Raw genomic sequence first — 23,486 nt, forward strand, 5'->3', positions numbered from 1 at the left:
ACAGGGTTGATGTGCTATCCTCCCTAGGGAGACTTACCTAGGCGTGCTCATCACAGATCTCAAAGAATTCTCCAGTGAGATTTCGGACTGGTAGACCTACGGGATGGGGAGGGCAAAGCCTCTCATACTCCACTAGGTGGGAACTGCTCGCTTTGAATAAGCATGACTCACAAGGCCCCTACACTCGTGAACTGGAGAGCTTCTATTCTATAGAAAATTTCTCTCACTTCCCACACTGTGCCCAGGACCAGATTCCTCCTAAGTATAGATGTGGGCTCTAGAGGCAGCTGTCCCAAAGAAGTGATACAACCAGCCTCAGTGGCTTTTGTTTTTCAGGTCCCTTTGCTGAGTAAGGAAGGCAGCTGTGGGTGGGCTCTCCTGCGTCTCTTCTCTCTCCAGCTGCTCGATGTCACTTCATCATCAGGCCTGGCTTGTCCAAGGCTTGGCTTTTTTACAGTGTCACACTTGTCCCCTTAGCATTGGACACTTGCCTCTCATGGTCCCTTTAAGTCCCAGGGTCTCTGCAATTCTCGTGAGGGAGGGGGAGTGACTTTTTGTTACGTGAGGGAATCAGTAATACTAAATGAAATGATATGTAAATAGAAGCAATTTTAATGACAAAGCTACATAAATTCCCTTAATTTATGATCCTAAAAGTCAGGACTATCCATTTGCTCTTTGGCCAAATTAATAAAAGTGTAGCAAATAAAATGATAATTCTCTCCATTCCGATCTATTTGAGGTAGTGTTTGCTTTGGCACTTTCCATTTCTTCGCTTTTAATCAAGAATATGTCAGAAAGATGAGTAGCCTGAGCCAACAGTCTTCTTTTAATACAAAACAGGATGTTGTATCTTCATCTGGCAATAACTGACTTTAATTTAACTTGGCTTTTGGAAACACAAGGGAAAAGGAAATATAACCTGGGACTGGGAAATGCTTTTGCTAAATCCAGACGCTCTGAACCTGAAGCCAGCTCAGTGTTCTGGAGTCACCCAACTGCCTTCTGCTGCTGGTGTCTGAAAGGAGAAATGAGTTCCTTTAAGTGGAGCACAGTGGGGAAGCAGTCACTGTACAAGGAGAGTGCCAGAGCCCTCTTGATTGCCCTGAACCAGCCCCACGCCCCCTGCCATTTCTGACAGAATTGATCCAGTTAAGTCTGCATTTCCTGGCAAGCCTGAGGACAGGTTTTTCCAAAAGGCATCTCTGACCGCGAAGACGCACGTCTAATCACAAAAGCAAAGCTCTGGACACACGTTCTCTGTTTCCAGCTGGTCGTGTGTGTTTTCTTCACACGTTAACAAAAATGTGCCAAGGTGTGGCATTTATGAACCCCACCAACCGGGAGCTGTGCACACAAATCTGCCGGCCTGTGGGGTGGGAAAGGATGAATGGGGGCTGTCCTGCCCGGGGAGGAGGGCTGCTTCCCCTCTGGCATGCCTGCAGCCTTATTTATTACACACCGAAGTATAAAAGCGCCCAGCCGCCTGCAGCTCTCATCTCCAGCCCTGGCATCTGCCCGAGGAGCCTCGCCCGTCTTCTCCGGGAGGCTCTGGGGCTCTGTTGACAATCATGCGCGGGAGGCAGCTCGTCTGTTGGCACCTGCTGGCTTTGCTTTTCCTCCCGTTTTGCCTCTGTCAAGATGAATACATGGAGGTGAGCGGAAGAGCTAAGAAAGTGGTGGCGAGAATAGTGCAAAGCCACCAGCAGACTGGCCGTAGCGGCTCCCGGAGGGAGAAAGTGAGAGAGCGGAGCCATCCTAATACTGGGACTGTGGATAATAACACTTCTGCAGACCTAAAATCCCTGAGACCGGATGAGCTACCGCACCCTGAGGTAGATGACCTAGCCCAGATCACCCCATTCTGGGGCCAGGTACTCGGAATTCTCTTCTAAGGGGTTACTGTGAAAGCTTAATGAGTTTGGCTGTTGTTCTTGTTTCAGCTATGATTCTTAGGATCAGTGCTTTCTAGAAGTTTGCTAGACTGCTTGTGGGTGTCTTTCTGGGTTGCTCTGGGGGACCAGGGGGGCTGTGGTCTCTGTTAGAAAATCAGCAGAGGACGTGCGGAGACAGAGTGTCCCCCAGGAGAAAGGAGAACGGAGCGGCGGGCTCCCTGCTGTGCTGTGACTTAGTTTCTTTCCTGCTCTCTTAGTGTGCGAAGTAGTGCTGACCTATGCAGATAGACGGATCTTTTGCAGATCGTAAGAGAGTTGGATTTTCTTAATCCTTCCCAGCAGGGAGAGGCTGCCCTTTGAGTTTTCCACTTTGATGTGTTAGTTGACTGTGACATTTCATGCCAGGCCTGTTTATTTGATTTATGGCAGTCTGGGTTGCTAAGCCTCTCTGTTCAGCCTGTGAACCAAAGAGTTAGAACAAAAAAGACTACATGTTTACAAAAAAGCAAAACTTCATTGTGTGATTTAATGCCTGATAATCACAAAGAACTTGATTTATTTCCCTGGGTGTAAACTCGGCATCCAAGGAAACATCTTTAACTCTTTTGGGGGTAGTACAGGAGTGAGGTAAGGTTTCAGTGTAGTGAATTGTCAATTGGTGAAACTCCATTTAATTAAACCATTAAGAACTGGACAAAATGAATTTTGACTTACCTTCTCCACATCTAGTATGTTGAAATCAGATAAGGGGGACAATAAGAGTTACTTCAAATCATAGGAACTTTGAACAAAGAGGTTTTACAACAACAATTGACTGTGTCTTTGCATTAAATAGTCCCTGAAAAGGTTCATGCAGTTGAAATCTAAACCCGTCCTATCACAGACTGAAAAGTCTGGGTTGAGGCTGGAGATATGATCAGCCTGAAATCCCACACATGATCAGCTATAGATCTGGGGCTAACTTGGGACTTCTTCTTCTTCTTCTTCTTTTTTTTTTTAAATCAGGGTTGAACTTTTTTTTTTTAATGTTTATTTATTATTTTTGACAGAGAGAGTGTGTGAGCAGGGGAGGGGCAGAGAGAGAGGGAGACACAGAATCCGAAGCAGGATCCAGGCTCCAAACTGTCAACACAGAGCCCAATATGGGGCTCGAACTCACAAACTGTGAGATCAAGACCCGAGCCCAAGTCGGATGCTCAACTGAGCCACCCAGGTGCCCCTAACTTGGGACTTCTAACTCAACAGCACAATGCAGAATCCCAGACTGTTCCATGAGGCTGTGTCAAGAAAAAATTGTTTCTGTAAGGAGTCACAAAAGAAATAACTTCCAAATACAATCTTATTTTTCAAAGACCACTTTTAGAGATTGTCCTTTCATTTGATGATCTTTTTTCTTTTTTTAAGTAACCTACATCCAATGTGGGGCTCAAACTCACTACCTCAAGATCAAGAGTCACACACTCTACTTATTGAGCCACCCAGGCCCTGCCCCATCTGACAATCTTTTTGCCAGGGGGTGACTAATGCTACTTTCTATTTCCTTTGTGGTGAAGATATTTTCATTTTTGTCCAAGCCTTGACCTGGCCTTTCCATTTCAGTGGATGGGATCTTTGCTGGGCCCTTCCTGGCCTTCGCTGTGTGAGCCCCCAGACGCAGCAGAAGGCAGATGTAGGCTATCGTTTGTTGTTATTTCTTGGCAACCAACACCCAGAAGACCACTGGAATCCAAATTACATTTCTACTTTGCCCTACCTTCTGGTGGGAGGCAGCCAGCACACTGGAGTCAGATGCAAGAGGATAAAAAGTCACTTTCTGGCTTTTTTTTTTTTTTTAAGTCAGAGGGGCTTTTGAACCCTCCTGGGCTCCAGACGTATTTTCAAAACCAACCAACCAACCGACAGACAGACAGACAGACAGACAACCTAATAGGAGATACTGAGGAGATTTAGACTCACTGATATTCTGGAGATCCTCGATAATGGCGTGCCTGCCAATGGGTATGGAGACTCACACTGCATTTAAGGTTTTACTGTGTTCCCCTTCTTCCCTATGTCCCCCACCTCTTTTCTTTTTTCTTTTTCTTCATTCATTCTTCCACCAATGATTTCCTGGGCCCCTACTATGCGCCAAGCTTTATGATGGGAATAAATATGTCCAAGCCTATGTCCAGACAGTTCTGCAGGGCTCTCTGAGGGATAAATGAACAGATAATTGAATACCATATGATAAACAAAATCTCTGCAAATAAGGCATTTGGGGAGAAAGTGTCAGAGTGGTGGTGGCCGCTGAGTTGGATCTCAAAGGTGAGACAAAAAGGATGGTTATCCATACAAGAAATACAATTTAAAAATATGTGAGACAGCAAAGCCTGGGAGGAATGAGTGTGGCTGGAGCTCCTGAGCTGTGGGTGGAAAGCGGGATGATCTTAGTGCCAGCCCGGAAGATTCTGTTGGCCGGTTAAGGAGCTCAGACCTTAGTTTGCCATCGAAAGTTGTGTTTGTTCACAGCAGGGCAGTGAGGTGATCTGGTGTGTGTTCTAGAAAGAGGACTCTGGCCATGGGCTTTGTGGTGGGTAGAGTGTGCAGAGATCAGGGGAGAGTAGACTTGGTCTTTCTTTTCCTGGCAGTTTATTCTCTGCAGTTCTTAGTCAGTCACCTTTATCAGTCTCCCCTCCTTCTCATGGATGCTTTCTCCCCTTCTTTCCACCTCCCTCCTCCTTTCTCTTCCCTCTTTCTTCCAGTAAAGAAGGAGCTGTGGGCTTTCTTTCTGAGAAGTCACTCACTAAGAGCAGAGCTCAAATCTGAGTAGCTGCCCCATCACCTTCATCTATAAAACGTACAGAACTTGTCTTAGAGACACCTACCTCCTCCCATGGTGCTCATTTTTGTGTCTTTGGCTTTCCAGTTGGACCTGACTAGGAGAGATGGTAAGAGGGAGATATGTAGTGACTCCCCAGTATGTAATTCTCCCTTACCTAGGTGATAACCTCTGAGTGAACACATCCCATCCAGCTTGGTCGAAGAGTCCCTCAAAAGCTCACAAGCACTATTCCATTGGATTGAATTTTGAAAGACCAGGCCAGAGGAACATGTTGTGAAGGACTCTCAGGAGATGCCCAGCTAGTAGAAACCGGAAGACCCTCCCTGTTGGGGTGGCAGCTCTCTGCTCTCAAGGCACTCCCAAGTAGCTTGGGCACACACCCCAGTCCTAGTGAGCTCTGACACTGAGCAGTCCTAACTCCTGGAGCTAACTTCTCACACCCAGACACTCAACTTTAAGAATAAAATCTTTCTGGAGCATCTGGGTGGCTCAGTCGGTTTAGCATCCTACTTCAGTTCAGGTCATGATTCCACAGTTCATGGGTTCAAGCCCCGTGTTGGGCTCTGTGCCAAAAACAGCTCAGAGCCTGAAGCCTGCTTCAGATTCTGTGTGTCTCTTTCTCTCTGCCCCTTCCCTTTCCCACTCACACTGTGTGTGTGTGTGTGTGTGTGTGTGTGTGTCTTTCTCTCTCAAAAATAAATTAACATTTACAAAAATTAATAAAAAAAAAAAAGAATAAAATCTTTCTAAGCCATTATTGGAGGGTTTGGAAAAGACCTTAGTATCTTTGCTTGCTCTCAGAGCTGGAAAGAAACTTCATGACCATGTTACCCAGTGCCCTAATTTAGTAGACAAGAAAAACGACGCCTGGTGGGAGGGGGGTGGGGGGGCGGGCAGTGACATCACTAAAGCCACACAGAACTGAGATGGGAGTTCTGGTTCCAGTACAGCCATCTTCCTAACATTCCTAACATCTCAGTGACTCAATTCTGTTCTTTAACGGGTCCATGTCAGGATTTTCCCTCCTTTCCCCTCCCTTCTTCTTCCCCAAAGCCCATTATTGGCAGAGCCTTGGATTTCTTGGAACTTAAAAAGCTGTATTTCACATTAGCAAAATCATACCAGGAAATTATGGAATACTTACTTCTCACATTGCATCCTTGGATTGGAAGGTGGGGCAGTGCTGTGGTGTCTGGATTTCCAAGCGTCTGAACTTGCCCGTCTCAGACCACCTCCTTTAGCTGATTTTTGTTTCCTTCACCAGTTTTATGAAAGGATTTTACAGACTCCCATATCTGGCCAGTGTGGAGTCTGGGGGGCAGAAGACGAGACGGGGGTTAGTTTCAAATTGTGGTCCCTGATCACTTGAGACTGGAGCTCTGAGCTGTTGCAAGAGAATGCTTGAGCTGGCTGTTTTGCATTTTCCCTGAATGGCTTGGTGGAAGGCTTTAGGAAAAAGGAATGAGGGAGTGAAGAAAGAGTCCAAGACCATTTTTGATTTAAAAAAAAAAGAAAAAAAAGAAAAGAAAAAAAGCAAAGTCTGTGCAGCAATGCAAAGCCTTGACTCACTTTTCTGCTTGGATTTCTAGTGATAGAGAAAACGTGAATTTTAAAACCTTCCTTTCCCCTACCCCCCTCTTTTTCTCCCTCTCTTCCTTTTCTAATGAATCCTTTAGAAACAATGTGCTGTTTTCAAAAGACCATTGAATTATAACTCATGTCTAGGAAAGTTTCCACGACTATTCTGCATGATATAATTAAAAAACAAGTTACCAATTTAATGACACACTAAATCTTATAAGCAAATCTAACTCTCCCGCTAGAGCTATAGGTCCTTTACCTTAAGCACAGAGTTTAGAGATTTTTCTTTAAATTTTTTTTTTACATTTATTTATTTTTGAGAGACAGAGAGAGACAGCGTGAGCAGGGGAGGGGCAGAGAGAGAGGGAGACACAGAATCAGCAGCAGGCTCCAGACTCCAAGCTGTCAGCACAGAGCCCGACGCGGGGCTCAAGCCCACAAACTGGGAGATCATGACCTGAGCCGAAGTCGGACGCTTAACCGACTGAGCCACCCAGGTGCCCCTAGAGATTTTTCTTTAAATAAATACACAAGTCCACTCAGTGTCATATTTGAATACATTGGGTGCCCATTAAGTACTCATTGAATATTGGCTTGAATGATGTGAAAATCATTTAAAATTTTGAAGTGAAATATGAAACAGAACATGAGGTTAAATACTTATTATCTTTTTTTTTTTTTTTTTTTTAGAGAGAGAGAGAGAGCACTAGCAGGGGAGGGTAGAGAAAAGGGAACAGAGGATCCAAATGCTGATAGCAGCAAGCTGATGCTGGGCTTGAACTCAGGAAACATGAGATCAGACCTGAGCCTAAGTCAGATACTTAACCAACTGAGCCACCCAGGTGCTTCTTAGTTGAACACCTATTCAGAGGGAGTTAAAGTTGTTTCAAGATGTAGATAATGAATACAAATTTACTGGACTAATGAACGCTTTGTTTCCTTAATTTCCTAAGGCAATTTAAGTGTGCGGTGGCTGAAAAGGTAGCATTACAATTCAAAATTTCTAAGAACACTTACCCCAGTATCATGAATATAGAAAGTCTTAATAACCATCTTTGAAGTTGATAATATAATTCTTATCATTTGAGAGTCATCTACTCAAACAAGCTACATGCGAGGGTGCTGGCAGCGGGGAAAGAGAGGGGTGCCTTCACATCCACTCTGAAGGGTTCTCCTCTTTTGCTGTCACTGGTAGCCTCAGGACAGTCTTCCCAGAAATCCTGCCGCACCCCCTGCCAACACCACACTCCTTCCAGAAAGCATGCGTTTCTTTTGACCCGCTGGCTTCCTTGTCCTTTGAGTCATCAGCTCACTTTAGCTACCCTGCCATTCGAGTTCCCATGCCACACCATCTTTTCTGATGTTGTTGTAGGGTGTTTGGAGTTTAACTTACCCAAGGGCTGAGACCAGAGGAAATTCACAAATCCTAATTACTCCCAAGTGCCATTCTCTGAAACTTTTCTCTGTATCTTTTTAAAGTCTCCACAAACCGGAGGACTGCCCCCAGACTGCAGCAAATGTTGCCACGGAGAGTACAGTTTCCGAGGCTACCAAGGCCCCCCTGGACCGCCCGGCCCCCTGGCATTCCAGGTAAGGATGAGAAAGAGGAGGCACTGTTGCCAGTCTAATTGTGCACTGTGCCAAAATAGGAGTCAAGGTGAATCTAAATAATTTGGGTTCACTTGCGTGTGGTCCAAACAGCATGCGTGGAAATCCAAAAGAGAGTTTGGGAGAGTCCTGGATTTATTAAGCCAATTAGGTGGAACAATATACTATCAAATCCATAGAATTTATTTTTTATCCCGCTTGCAGAATCCCAAAGGTGTGAAGAGCTCTGGGGCACCAGATTCATCGGGAGCAGGGGTTCTTCACCAGCTTGGAGTACAGAACTATGCGATCTTATTTGGACATACTCTTGTTTCAGTGTTTCTGCCACAACGTGCTTCATGCAACCATGCGCTAACTTTCAGGGAACTTCCGAAGTGAAGGTGCGGAGGAGATGCGCACCTGTCGGTCTGGTTAGAGCCATCTCCACAGTACCATTCGCTGAGCCATGCATCCTTCTATCTGATTCTATGTCCAGCTAAGTTTTTCTTCCCTGAGACTCAGAGTCTGTCCATGTTTAGTTCTTTGTTGACTTTCATGCCTCTCTTGGGCTCATGGGAACATTTTGGGCTCCGGTACCACATAGTGGCATGGGAAATGCTGTTGGGCTCCATTCAGCCATCCTACTCTACTGAGTGTGCCCCAGGCACAGAGCTTCTGAGAACTGGCTAGTATCTGCGGTCAGCCAAGGAAAGGGTAGCCTAGATTCTCTAGGCTCCCAGATCCATCTGAGGATTATTTTCCTCTTCCCCTACCCCTTCCTGGGCTAGGACTTTTTCTCAGTGTTTGACAGAAGTCCGCTTGCTCTCCTCTAACTTACCCTCATTGATATTAACATTTATCAAATGAGGTTTAATTTTTTTATGTACTTTTGAGTGGCTTCTCTTATGAAACCAAATCTAAAATGAGAAAACATTCTGTTAGACTTTAAACTATGATTACTGTCTTGGAATCTATGTCATGGGATGTCAATGGTAGCAGCCAGCAGGCGCAGTGATTGTGGATAAAGAATATTCAGACTCCTCTAAAGTATTCTGAGGGCTAAACTCTTCCGAGCTTACAGAACAGGCTGTCCTTGGCCAAATATTTCCCAATCAGAGTGGCTTTGTTAGTCCATTGACTTGTAAACACCGCCAAAGTTTGTTTATCTGGAAGGATTGCAAGCCTGGTATAATAACTGACCAAAGGTAGCATGGAAAATAATTAGCAAAAGGGTGTAAAATTTAACCAGTATAAAATAAAGGAAGACTAGTAGGAATTGTCTCTTAGCGGCAAAGAGTTGAAATCATTATCCAAGTCTTGCTTTCAAAATTATTGTTAAAATGTTTAGCAATGATTTTACATTCCCTCAGTTGTAAAAGTGGTATGTGTCCTTTGTAGAAAAATGCAAAGAGACAAAAAAAGATACATGGCATGATACAAAAGCCAGTCATGTTCCATCCATTCAGGAAAAAAAAAACGTGAAATATTTTTATGTAATAGATAAATATTATTTATACCTAACATCATTCTATCTCTATTGATTCATAACCTTTTAATCTTAAAGTGTCTGAATATTATTAAATATTATTAAATATTTTTCTTTAGCATTCTTTTTCTGTGACTATATAGCCTTATTTATTGGATGTATTTTTTTTTTTATTTAGCTCTTCCAGTATTGGTGGACACTTAAGTGGTTTCTGATCTTTGCTATTATAAATGATACTTTGATAATCAGTCCTCATAAATTCTTCATCCAATTCCTGCTTTATAAGAAAAACAGGCTTTGGAGACTTGATACCTAAGAAGGCTGTCTTCAGTGTCCCATGTGGAAGAAATCCGATTTGATGATGGCCCCTTGGCTGTGTTCAGGATTGCTTTCAAATGGTCTTCTTTTACAACTGAGGTTGAACCTTTATGAAGAAAGGGTCTGCATTTGTATAAAAATAGAAGGTGGGTGTGAGTGATGGAGGCTTTCTCCTGTGATGATGTCTGCTTGTAATTTCAGGAAACCATGGGAACAATGGCAATAATGGAGCCACTGGCCATGAAGGGGCCAAAGGTGAGAAAGGAGACAAAGGTGACCTGGGACCACGAGGGGAACGGGGGCAGCATGGCCCCAAAGGAGAGAAGGGCTACCCAGGGATTCCTCCGGAACTGCAGGTAAATCTCCTTGCGCACATCTCTGTGTGACTTTCAAACTGCCCTGACCCTTCCAGTGCAGAAGTCAGAAGGCCTGAGTACTTCTTAAGACAAGCCCTCAACCAATGGCCAATGGCCAGTATGCCTCTGGCTTTACTCAACACCCCCTATCCCTCCCCGCCCCTGCCCCCCTCAGGCAGCCTGTGTTGTTCAAAGAGCATTTTGAAATCATTCTTAGGAAGGCATTTAAAGTTGAAATTCAACAATCTTCATGGACCAAATCCATGGGCAGCCCTGAGTATCAACTAATCTCCCATTTTCCAAATCAGAAGATGTGTTAAATAAAAAAGTTTTTTTGGCAATTCAAATATACAAATCTTTAGATGTATAAATAGAATGGTCAAATGTCTACTTACAATATCTTATTTATTAATTTTGTTACATTTATCAATTCAAATCACATATATGGATACTAATATGTAAGTATTCTCTATCAACTCATGACCTTGTGGCACAGTTTTTATTTAAACTTTTCAATCTTCTTTATCAGTAGAGACATTTTATTTTTGTGATCCACCCTAGATTAGATTAGACTTGATGACATTCATTTCAGTTTAAAGTGTTTGAATCTATTTATGAGGCTATAATAGGATATTTTATCCTAAGCTTAAGTGTTCATTTGTCTATTTATTTCTCTTTTAAGTGATGTTCAAAATTCTAGTTGCCAATAACATCTAAAATTTGCAAATGTAAGATTATGTCACCAAGAAAATGACTAAATCTTGGGTATTTATTTATTTTCTGGCTGATATTTTTTAAATCAATTTTTCCAAGGGATTCCTATCAACATTGAAAACAGTTTTTACTAAAGTTGTTTTTGGCTAATATGAAATATGACTGTGGTTAAAACAAAATAGGTCTTCCTCAACTTATGATGGGGTTACTACAAGCAGTAAGGAAGATGATTCATTTTCAGAAATACCAAATAAAAACTATGCTGTCTAATTAACAGCAGATTTACAACCTATTGGAAGTATGTACGACCCTCCCCCACCCCCAACAATGGAGTTCCAAACCCTTAGACACTTCACTTCCCCTCTCCTTTTCACGGGTTTATTTTCATGGGCTTTGCCATAAGCGCTAAAGAATAAAAGGAGGAGGGACTGAAAGTTCCTGCATCACCTCAGGGAATATAGTTTGTTCCAATCAGACTACTCCTTGCCCTACATGGGCATAGGTGACGTCCAGGGGAGGGTGTAACCTCTGTAGTGCTCAGCCAATGAGGAACCAGGGAAGGGACTTGCACGCTAGGAGATAAATTGCCTGCTGTAACTGCCCCAAGTGTGCCTGCCTATCAGACACCTGCTCTTGCAAGAACATTGAATAAAGCTTCGCTTCACTGTGCTCTGAGTCTCCACATCCCTCCTTTGATTGAGTCAACGGGCTTATTTCTAACAGTTATGTCAGATAAACCCATTTTAAGTTGAAACATGGTAAGTCAAAAGTGCATTTAATCGGTGCCTGGGTGACTCAGTTAGTTAAGGGTCTGACTCTTGATCTCAGCTCAGGTCTTGATCTCAGGGTTGTGAATTCAAGTCCCATGTTGGACTCTGCACTGGGCATGAAGCCTACTTTTAAAAAATGCACTTAATACACCTAACCTACCAAAAATCATAGCTTAGCTTAGCGTACCTTAAACATGCTTAGAACACTTCCATTAGCCTATAGTTGGGCAAAATCATGTAACACAAAGCCTATTTTGTAATAAAGTGTTGACTATCTCATGTAATTTATTGGATACTCTACTACAAGTAAAAAAAAAAGCCAGAACGGTGTGTGGGTACAGAATGGTTGTAAGTGTATCATCGGTTGTTGATCCCCTGTCCAGCATCACAAGAGAGGATCTGCCACGTGTTCATAGCCCAGGGAAAAAATCTAAAATCAAAATTTGAAGTACGGTTTCCACTGAATGTGTATTGCTAGTGCACCATCCACAGGGTGCCTGGGTGGCTCAGTCAGTTAAGGCTCTGACTTCGGCTCAGGTCGTGATCTCGAGGTTTGTGAGTTCGAGACCCGTGTGGGGCTCTGTGCTGATAGCTCAGAGCCTGGAGCCTGCTTCAGATTCTGTGTCTCCCTCTCTCTCTCTCTGTCCCTTTCCTGCTCACACTCTGTCTCTCTCTCTCTAACATAAATAAACATTTTTAAAAAAAGATGAAAAATTGTGCAGTGGACCCATCAAAGGTAGGGGCCTGTGTGTCATTGAGAGAACATACCATAGCATGAGAGACTTTTAAAGAACCAGAATATAGAGACTTTAATCTGAAAGATCAATTGGGGGGAAAACTTTGCCTTTTATTTGGGCATATCTGGTGGTTGTTTGACCACAGATAAATTCCATCAACTTTCTGGGCCTCTTGTTTTTTAAGTTGTAACCCGAGAGGTCTTTTGTGTTTCTCTAACTGCTTTGGGGGTTTTGTCACTTGTAAATGAATGCTGTTTATTGATTTTAGCAACCTGGGATCAATGTGCTGGCAAAAATTTACAAAGAAGCCACATGCCATTTGGCCAGGTAAAGGGTGTCCAATAAGATGGATGATTAACATTCCCAAAGATAGAAATTCTAACTCCAAACCCGTGATGGTTACACAATGGCCAGGGAGCCCTGACGTAGCCAGTTTGATGGAGCATATCTTAGGCAATAATAAAACTACTCCATCAACTATTTCACCCTAAAACTACAATGTATCATGGTGCCTGGGTGGCTCAGTTGGTTAAGCGTCCAACTTCGGCTCAGGTCATGATCTCACACTCCGTGAGTTCGAGCCCCGCGTGGGGCTCTGTGCTGACAGCTCAGAGCCTGGAGCCTGCTTCAGATTCTGTGTCTCCCTCTCTCTCTCTACCCTTCCCCCACTCACCCTCTGTCTCTGTGTGTGTCAAAAATAAATAATCATTAAAAAAATAAATAAATAACTGCAATGTACTAATTGGGAGAAATACCTTCACATGTTTTAAAGGAGGACTTATAGAGGAGGGTCGATTGGCCTCAGGCACCATGGAAAGAAGGGTGACTTCCAGGCCCCTTCATTCTTATTTCCAAATCCCTCCTCTGGTGTCACCCCTACCTTCCCCTTCCTCTGTGTCCAGGGCCCTCATGCTGTCTTTTCCGACTGTTCAGATCCTTTCTGTGTTCATTCTCCCAGGCCTGCTTTCAGAGCAGACCCCTGAGTCTTTCAGAACTTCAAATTATTCACTCTCTCTCTTCTCTCACCCCCTCCCTTAAAACTCCCATTTTATGAAGACAGGTGGTCCCAGCAAGTTAAAGAATGTGTTGATCTAACTCACACTCAGTTAAAATGACTCCTTTGGATGGGGGATTGGCAATAGGTTTTGTTGTTGTTGTTGTTGTTGTTGTTGTTTTTAATGTCTATTTATTTTTGAGAGAGAGAGGCAGACAGAGGATCCAAAGTGGGCTCTGCACTGACAGCAGAGAGCCCAATGTGGGGTTTGAACTCACAAACCACAAGACATCGTGACTTGAGCCAAAGTTGGTTGCTTAACTGAGCCACCCAGGCACCGCTGGCATTGATTTTCAAATGTGACTGGCCAGTAATGGTGCAATTCCAGGGTGGGGGGTTTTCTTACATCACCAAATATTTGTCCTACATCAACGGGGTGTCCTACAGTGCAACTCAGTTCTGACACTACCTGCTTGGAGACAGCATCAGAGTCCAAGGTTAAAAGCTCAGCCCAGCAAGACTCACCGCCCCCGCCCCTGCCCCCAGCCCCCACTTCAGATGCTACTCGCAAATTCAGGTTGTCATCTCTGCTTCTGACAGTCTGCCTATGGAGGAGAAGTTCCAACAACCCCTTCCTTAGGATCAGTTCATTTGCTAGCATGAACTCAGAGAAACATTCTACTTACTCAGTCACTGCTTTTTATAATTCAGGAACAGCCAGATGAAAGAGATGCTTCGGGCCAGGTTTGGGGAGTTTCCATGTCCTCTCAGAGACCGAGGGCCACTCTCCTTCCCCTTCACGTGTTCGCCAACGTGGAAGCTCTCTGAACCCCTTCCTTTTAAGTTTTATGGAGTCTTCATTGCACTGGCATGTTTGATTAAATCGCAGGCCCCTAGTGGTTGAACTCAACCTCCAGCCCCTCTGCCCTTCCTGGATGTGAGGTGGGGCCCAAAGTTTCTAATCACGTGGTGGATTCCACTGGCAAACAGCCCCCATCTTTAGGTTGCCTAGGGGCTTTGCCTAAGTCACCTCATTAACATCACAAAAGACCACTTGATTTCTCTCATCACTTAAAATATTCGGATGGTTTCGGGAACTCTATGCCAGAAGCCAGGACAAAGAAAAAAATGTGTATTTATTATAAATCATAATATCACAGGTATTTTGGGGAAAAAATAACATAGGTGAGCAAAATTAAATGGTTATCTGAAGCAGGCCTTCTCAGATCCTTTAACATGCTCATGTGCATTTAATAACTATAAGTAGATTTCATCCAAATTTTCCCGGTATTAGGATTTTAATATTTCAAATAGCCTTTAGAAGTTCAATACTCCTTGAAACACATGGTGAGAACTGTTGATATATAATATCATTTTAATGGCTGCATAGCATAAAAATGTTAGAAATTACTATGATTTATTTAATTCTTTCTCTGTTTATTTCCAATCTAGCTATTACAAAGAATGTTGAGATAAACTTATGTTTGTAAAAACCTCATTCCTTTAAGGTAAATTTCCTATTAACTGCTCAACTCTTTCCTTAGATTGCATTCATGGCTTCTCTGGCAACTCACTTCAGCAATCAGAACAGTGGAATTATCTTCAGCAGCGTTGAGACCAACATTGGAAACTTCTTTGACGTCATGACTGGTAGATTCGGGGCCCCAGTATCAGGTGAGATGTAAAAATAAATGAATGACTGAGTTAATCAATCTAGCAATCTGGATGGAAGGAAAGAAGGAAGGAAGGGAGGGAGGAGGGAAAGAAAAGGGTGAAGGGAGAGGAAACAAAGAAAGGAAGACACTTAGAGAGTTGAGAATTCTTTGATTCTGGTGAAAACAATCCGCCCATATATGGATTTCTGTTGTATTTCACAGTAAATGAATTAGAATTCAAAAAGACGAGGATGCTTTACAAAAAAATGATAACCATGGTTACTAAGGTTTTTTTAGCTCTTATTTGAACTGAAGCAAATAATCCCTCAGAGGGCATTTAAAAGTCCTAAGATCATAATTCTCACAGTTTAATGTGTCATAACAGTATCCTCCCATGCCACTGCCCTGAGGAGGGCCTGATCCTTTAAATAATTTTTATTTAAATTTTTAAAATTTCTTGAGCACTTCTGTATTTGTTTCCTATTGCTGATCTAATGAATTACCATAAACTGAGTGGCTTAAAATGACACAAAATTATTCACTTGTAACTCTGGAGGCCCGAAGTCCAGAATCGGTCTGACTGGGCTGATGTTAAGATGGAGGCAATGCTTCTTCCTTTGCTAGCTGGCCTCTTCCAAGCCTGAGAGGCTGTCAGCGTGCCCTCTCTGTGAGCCACATGGCTTCCCTCTCCCTTCTACTGTCAACATCCCCTCCTGTCAGATGCTGACCTCCTGGGCTCTCAAGGACAGCATGATTACCTTGGGCCCACCTGGGTAATTGGATAGTCTTCCCATCTCAGGATCCTGAATTTAATTACACCTGCAAAGTCCATGTGGCCATATAAGGTACCATTCACAGCTCCTGGGGATTTTAGGACAAGGGCCTATTCGGAAGCCAACATTCAGCCCCTATAACTTCCTTACTTTTGATCATTCTGGGCTTTTCCTGCTGTCCTTTCAATACATGGATGTAAGCCTTCTTTTTGCCCTGAAAAGTTCCTTTGCATTATATTTTTAAATATAGATATAAATACTATTTTTTCTTACCGTTGTACTCAAGTGGGGTAGCATCGGGAATAGTCTGACTTGTGTTAGGAATCAGGCAATACGTGGGCATAGTGCCTATGGGATATTTTTAAAGCATAATAAGACCAATTAAAAGGTAACTCCATTTTTATTGTCATCATAGTCCAGCAATTCTAAACAATGTCTATGATAAAATACTCCTCCCCTTTGGGGTTGACCACTCACCAGCAGCCTCCCAACCCTGTCCCCCTGCACCTTAGTAGACCTACCACTGGTTAACTTCGTAAGGACTCTAATTATAGTCTGTTGGTTTTATTTTTAACTTTTCTTAGTCTGTCTTCTGTATCTTTTATTTTCTCTAACCTCTTGCTGCTCTTTAGTTCCATTTCATGTTGTTTGCTTTTCTGTCACTATTCTTTTTTTTTTAATGTTTGTTTATTTATTTTTGAGAGAGAGAGAGAGAATGGGAATCCCAAGCAGACTCTGCACTGTCAGCACAGAGTCCAGTTTGGTGCTCAAACTCATTAACTGTGAGACTGTGACCTGAGCCAAAACCAAGAGTCTAAAACTTAACTAACGGAGCCACACAGACACTCCTCTATCACTATTCTGCATGTCCTTAATTAGATAATCTGAGGGTGGATTTTCCTTTTTGCTTTTTCCAATTTCTTCTGTCCTGTTTCTGTGATACTTTCTTTACATTTTCTGTTTTACATTAACCCTTAGTCCCATTTTGTAGTTCCTTCTCTTGTCTGGATATTTCTGCCATGAGTTCTTACATTCTGTTCATATTCTTTCATAGAAGGATTTGCTTCATTAACATATTTTAAACTCATGTTGGAGTATTTAGTTACATTTCCCATCCACTACATGACAACATTTCTTCTTGGTGAGTATTCTTCCACTCTTGGTAGCTTTTGCTCTTCTTTTCTACTTTCTAAAATTAGCTGATGGTTGGATGAGTTGGATTTTCCTAGACCAGTACATGCAGTAGTTTCTCAGGAAGGGGGAGGGACCCCAGCATACTTCCAGGCTTGGTAACTCAATGGTCCCCTCTCCTGGCACCAAGGGATTCACTCTGTTCTTTTCAGGATGGAACTTCTGTGTGTTTTCTCTGTGTGGCCACATTTCCTCTTCCTCCCCTGACAGCCCTGGGTCTTCGAAGACTTCTGAAACCAGCCTTGCACTTCTGGTCCTCTTGCCTTTAGGAGCCTTATTTTTGCTGGTGGATTCTGAAATCTGCCACTTCAGGACCACTTCCCGCACGTTTTGTACTTTATCTAGCAACCCCACCCCTATCCCCCACCAAACATAACTCCGGCTTCATCTCGGCCCTGCTCATAAGAGCTTCTTTTCAGCACTTGTACTTCAGAGTGACCCTTCTCCATCAGGGAAGGTACTTTTTCTGGAACTGAGGTCTGCTGCTGCTTGGCCCTCCTCAGAACTCCCTGCCAAGCCCCCATGTTGCCTCCATGTGACTCTGCCTGTTGTCTGTTGCATTCAACAGACTTACAAGTATCTAAGTTTATGAATTTTTTTTTCAGCCTCCTAGTTTTACGGAAGATGGATTCTTTCTGGTGTTTGTTTTCAGTTCTCCTTATTTCTCTATATGGTATCCAGAAAGGAAAAGAAGAAAATTCTGATAAATGCAATGGCCGTGTTAAATTTGATGCAAGTGTTTTAATGCCTTTCTTTTTCTACCCAGTTAAACTCAGAAACAGACATAAAAACTATAGAAGCAATCTTTCATCACACTTCAATCAGTTTTAAAACTTCTTATATGATTTTCTGCTCTGAAGGTTTATAAATTTCCTATAACTATTTTGTTAAACACTCTCTGTGCTGCAATTCCCATAATCACCTAGATATGCTCAAAGGTTCCACTGCTCTCAAGGGCTTTATAATTGAAGCTCAAAGATTTAGTAGTTTTTTCAGAACTCTCTGGGGCTGGGCATAATTCTAATGGTAACAACCATCATTGGTCTTTCACTTTAAACCTCATCCAATAGATTACAAAATGACCATTTTATACTTTTCAGCTTTGGGAGGGACGAGACAGAGAAGGCTGATTTTTGCAATTACAGTAATGCAAAGACCTAAAAACTGTACTGTAAGTGTATTGCCTCGCGTCTTCAGTATCTTCCCCTGCAGAAGGAAGCCATATGTGGATATAATATGTATTCACTTTTATATTTGCACCTCTAGGCGTTTCATTTATTCCCCATCTAATTTCTTAGTCTGCTCTTTCTAAAATGCTTCTGCAATCGATTTTGTATAGTAGTCATTATTTTTTCAGGAAAACTAATATCGTTTCCTGTCATTTTGATTCCAGCTTTATCTTCTTGAGGCATTAGAAATTGTCACAGGTGTGCGTGTGTGTGTATCTAATGAGAAGTTTTGTAAAAATAAAAACCTAAACACATATAAACTACTTTGTTTGAGTCCTCTAATTCTAATCTGACTTTCCTTTTCACCTGTGAACCAATCTCTAGGCATGTGAATGATAGGACTGAGTTTTACACCAGTTCCTTTATTTTGAGTATATTGAATATGTGAGCCTGGTGCTAAATGAAGCATAATCACACTTTTTCACTTGGTTCAACTTGAGTCAAAAGCAGGTGGTTCAACATGGTGTCCTTACAGCTTCTATCTTACTTAATTGCACCTTTGATAAGGAACATAGAACTATGTAGTGCTATTTTTTTTAAAAAAAGATGTTTCTGGGGTTTTCCCTTACAAGGCTTGCTGCTATGGTCTCATTGTGCCCCTCCAAAATTCATTCGCATTGAAAATCTTGGGCATTGAAGGTTGGCATTCAACTTGGGCATTGAAAACCTATTGCACAACTTATTGGTGTTAGGAGGTAGGGTCTTTGGAAGGTGATTACCTCACAATGGTAGAATTGTCATGAATGGGATGAGTGCCCTTATGAAAGAGGCCCCACAGAGTTCCCTAACCCCTTCTGCCATGCGAGGATACAATCAGAAGTCTGTAGCCTGGAAGAAGACCCTCACCTGACCATGCTGGCACCCTGGTCTCTGACTTGCAGCCTCTAAAACTGTGAGAAATAAATTGCTGTTGTTGTAAGCTCCTTAGTCTGTGGCACTTTGTTATAGCAGCTCACATGGGCCAAGACAAGGTCATCAGTTTAAAAATGTAGCATGGAAATCCATAAGAGCCTGATGATGTGTATTCATCATCTTTCCAAATGCACTCTCAAATCCCACATCATTTGGAGTTAGGAAGATTTTCCTTTTTGCTCATCTCTCTGCTTTTGGATTCTCTTAAATCTTTCAGTGAAGGTATTTTCTACACTGGCATGCAGGGTGTATCAGGCCATATGAAGTTCCTTTCTGTTAGGTGGCCTAGAATCTTACAAGAAAACTCACATCTCTTCAAATATGTTCGTCCTTTACAAATGAGAAGTATCCATATTGTTAGTAGCAAGGTCATGCTGCTGAGTAATGAATAACATGATAAGTTACAAAAACTATTTCTTCAGAACTATTAGTATTATCTGTGCTATAATACTTCTTATCTTTGGCTAACATCTCTATGATGAGTCTACTCATCCATTGTAATGCTACACTTGGCTCATTTTGTTAGGCCACAGAGGTCATGTGTTCATCCATGCAGGGCTATATGCCTTGTCTATATGGGTCCTGTGGCAGGTGCTAATGATAGTTGATCTATACCTAGGAATAGCATATACTTCACTGTAAGCACGCTATTGGGAAGAGGAGGGAGTGAGATACAGCCCAAATTACTCCATCCTTTAAAGACTTTGTAGTCTTATTAAGGACACACAGTGCACACACTGGGAAGGTCGCAAAAAGTTTAAAGTACCGTGAAGATGAGAACAGACAAAGGAACACTCATACAAATAAAGGCCAAGAAGAACCTACATGCCATATAGAATATAAACAAAAAATGTGAAGTCATGTGGCATATGTCTCGGTCCTCAATGTACAAGACATTAATATAAATGTGGATAAATACCTGCCTTTTTCAGGTGTGTATTTCTTCACCTTCAGCATGATGAAGCACGAGGATGTTGAAGAAGTATATGTGTACCTCATGCACAATGGCAATACAGTCTTCAGCATGTACAGGTGGGTGGTCGTCTCTATCACAGTCTCATCCATGCCACCACTGCTTGCTCAAAGGCTGGCAAGTGCCAGGGAGTGTATAGGAATCAACAGAGCCTGACATGACCCTTGTCACTACTGAGAGCTCCTATATACCAATATATGGCCCAATTATAATTACTATTTGGGAAGAAATAAATCTTATAAACCTGAGAATAAGCAGGTTGATAAGAGGCCTTGAGCTAATTACTAACAATACTCCCCATAACTAATCATTTGTATTCTTTTCTTAACTCATAATTTCTTTTCTTCTTTCTCAGCCCTTTCCTCTGTTTTCCCATCCTCCCACCCCTTTTGCCAGAGTTTAGCCCCATTGATGGTCTTCTCCACCATCTTCCTTAGCTGGCAGAGTAGGCCCCTCTCTTTTGGCTGTACTGCCACTCTGATATTTATCCTAGAGTTCCTTGTAAAAAAATTACTTTTTTTTTTAAAGTTTATTTATTTATTTTGAGAAAGAGATTGTGTGTGCACACAGGTGGGTAGGGGTCAAGAGAAAGGGGGAAGGAGAGAATCTCAAACAGGCTCCACACTGTCAGTGCAGAGCCTGTTGTGTGGCTCAATTTCAGGAACTGTGAAATCATGACCTGAGCTGAAATCAAGAGTCCAATACCTAACCGACTGAACCACTTTAGGCATCCCTAAAAAAAGTACTATTTTTAACATTTATTCATTTTTGAGAGACAGAGTGCCAATAGGGGAGGAGCAGAGAGAGTGGGAGGCACAGAATCTGAAGCAGGCTCTAGTCTCTGAGCTGTCAGCACAGAGCCCAATACGGGGCTCAAACCCACAAACCGGCAGATCGTGACCTGAGCCAAAGTCAGTTGCTTGACCAACTGAGCCACCCGGGTGTCCCTAAAAAAATTAATTTTAAAAAGAAATATTACAACTTGTTTTGATATAAGCTTAGTGTGGGGGAAAGAGGCAGAGAACCAACATCTTTCCCATAACTAAGTGGGTGGTGAGTTATCTATCAAAAACACTGTGGTTACTATCTAACCTCTGTCATTTTTGAAAACTTGGGAAGAATGCCATTTCTTCAGGAGCCTGGCTTCTGGTGCAAAGATGTCTTTGAAAAACCAAAAGAGAGAAAGATGAGTAGGTGAAATTACTGCAAAATAGAGACCCAGAATATGGTAGCTCACACAATGCAGAGCTCTGTGTGGCTTGACCAGATCTAGGATGGGGAAGGACAAGGCAGACAAGGTACAGGAGGGATTTCGTGGCGGTTGGGAGGGAGGTGCTCCATCTGGGTTTTCAGGGACACAGAGTGGTGAGAGCAGTTCACCTGTAAAACTGACTTTCAAATTCTTGTTGGTCATGGTCATTGCCACAGTCAGAAGGAGAAAAGAGCAACAGGCTTGTGAAAATTTTTACGCATCATATATTCTATTCAGAGAACAGAGACACATACTTCCCCTTCCCTAACTCCCCCCAACCAATGCAAGGATGGCAAGGAAACATAGAACTCCTCCTCTGGAAGCAGGGAAATGGAGTCTGGTGAACAGCTAGGCTTTTCTGCCCCTCTGGCAGAGAATTCAATAGAATTCTTCCTACATTTAGAATATATATCTTCCCACCTCCATCCCCAAGGAAGACAGCCTAAACTGTAGTTCATGCAACCAACTCCAAGCCCTGAGTCTTAGGAATGAACAATTCTTTTCATCACATCAGTCTCTTGGCTATTGTTTTTTTTTTTTTTAATGTTTATTGATTTTCAGAGAGACAGAGAGTGCAGGTGCATGGGCTCGAGAGCTTGTGCTCATGGGAGAATGGCAGAGAGAGTGGGAGAGAGAGAATCCCAAGCAGGCTCCACACTAGCAAGGAACCCCATGCAGGGCTTGATCTCTCACCCTGAGATCCTGACATAAGCTAAGATCAAGAGTTTGACACTTAAACAAACGAGCTACTCAGACGTCCCTTGGCTGTTTTCTCTTCGGTCCCTGATTCTGTCCTCTGGGAGGATCTTCCTTATTTATTTGTCTCCATGGCTACATCTAAAAGATGAATAGATTTTCCCTGCGGTCTTTCACAGCCCAATTCCTGCTGGTGCAAATTTGAGGGCTAAGAGTATTTAGTCAAACACCCCAAGCCCTTTGTAAGCCAGGTTTGAGTAATATCATTTCCTCAGACATTTAGCAGCCTTTTGTGCTATTTGCTGCCAGTCAGTTACATGTGTTGGTAAACAACACCCAACATTCTTTTCTTGACAGATAGTTTTTCCGTCTGTTATTTCCTTGACTCCTTATCTTCATGCCTTTCTGTCTTGACTAGTGGTGGCTACCACAAGGCCTTCTAAAACAATAGATTTGGGTAGAAAGGCAATATTTTTAATCCATCAGGTTATGTCGCAGGCTGTGTCTATCAGATTAAATGAGAGATCTTAATAGGACAACATCAATTTTACCTCTGCTCTTTCTGGTATAAAAGCATTTGGCTTTTCCAACCCTGTTAGGCCTCAACTTTCTAGACTCACCCTTTCTGCTTCCTGTGCTTCAAACATGTCAGTTCTCATCTTTTGTAGAAACATCTCACTAAAAGCAGCAAAGAGAATTTTGGCTTTTCTAGTCACTTCCTTTCTTAGTGTATAGGCTTGATAGACATAAGGTCTGTCTTCCATGTTATCAGATGTTTTCCTAAATGTTTTGCCACAGCACAACATGGATCTACAGTTTTCAAGCCCACAATATTTGTTTCCTCAGTGCTCTCTGCCTGACCATGAGCAAACACAACATATTTTAGTTTATATTTCAGTTTAATTTAGTTTATAACAGAATGCTCCTTCAGTACCAATAAGTTAGGGTAGACTAAGCTGCTGCAATATTAACCCAATGGCTTAAACATAATAGAAATCCCTTTTCTTCTCATTGAACAGTCCAGAGTGGTTGTTCCAGGTCAGGGCAAGTGAGAAAGACTTGGCCTCTACCTAGTCTTCAAGAACTCAGGCTACAATACTTTGCTTCCAAGGTCATTCTGGTCATTGTCATTAACATTCCACACAGTCATAATGAGGAAGAGGCAAGGAGAGGTGTTTGTGAGAATTGTATCGGCCAATCCTTTTAGTGGTACATGTCATTTCTGTTCACATGCCATTTAGAGAACTTAGTCACAGGACTTCAAATGCATGAGAGTCTGGGGGAGAAGATGAGGACATATTTTGGTAAAGAGGTGGCTATCTACTGCAAAGACTAAGTAGCTGGTGCCTTTTTTTTCCTCACAGCTATGAAACAAAGGGGAAATCGGACACATCCAGCAACCATGCAGTACTGAAGCTGGCCAAAGGGGATGAGGTTTGGCTGAGAATGGGCAATGGCGCTCTTCATGGGGACCATCAGCGCTTCTCTACCTTTGCAGGCTTCCTGCTCTTTGAAACCAAATAAATATATGAATAGACCAGCTCTA

The 23,486-nt window shown here is 42.5% G+C and overlaps 1 protein-coding gene across 1 annotated transcript; it reads left to right on the forward strand.

Moving 5' to 3' along the window:
* Nucleotides 1-1,571: 1,571 nt before the first annotated feature.
* On the forward strand, nt 1,572-23,486 carry C1QTNF3 (C1q and TNF related 3). The gene is given in 7 exon segments (XM_042952390.1): nt 1,572-1,874; nt 7,777-7,867; nt 7,870-7,887; nt 9,890-10,044; nt 14,804-14,933; nt 19,952-20,051; nt 23,305-23,486. Coding segments are annotated over 7 exon segments (957 nt in total). The 3' UTR covers nt 23,465-23,486.

Source organism: Panthera leo, chromosome A1 (genome assembly GCF_018350215.1).
Source record: "Panthera leo isolate Ple1 chromosome A1, P.leo_Ple1_pat1.1, whole genome shotgun sequence".
Taxonomy (NCBI): Eukaryota; Metazoa; Chordata; class Mammalia; order Carnivora; family Felidae; genus Panthera; species Panthera leo.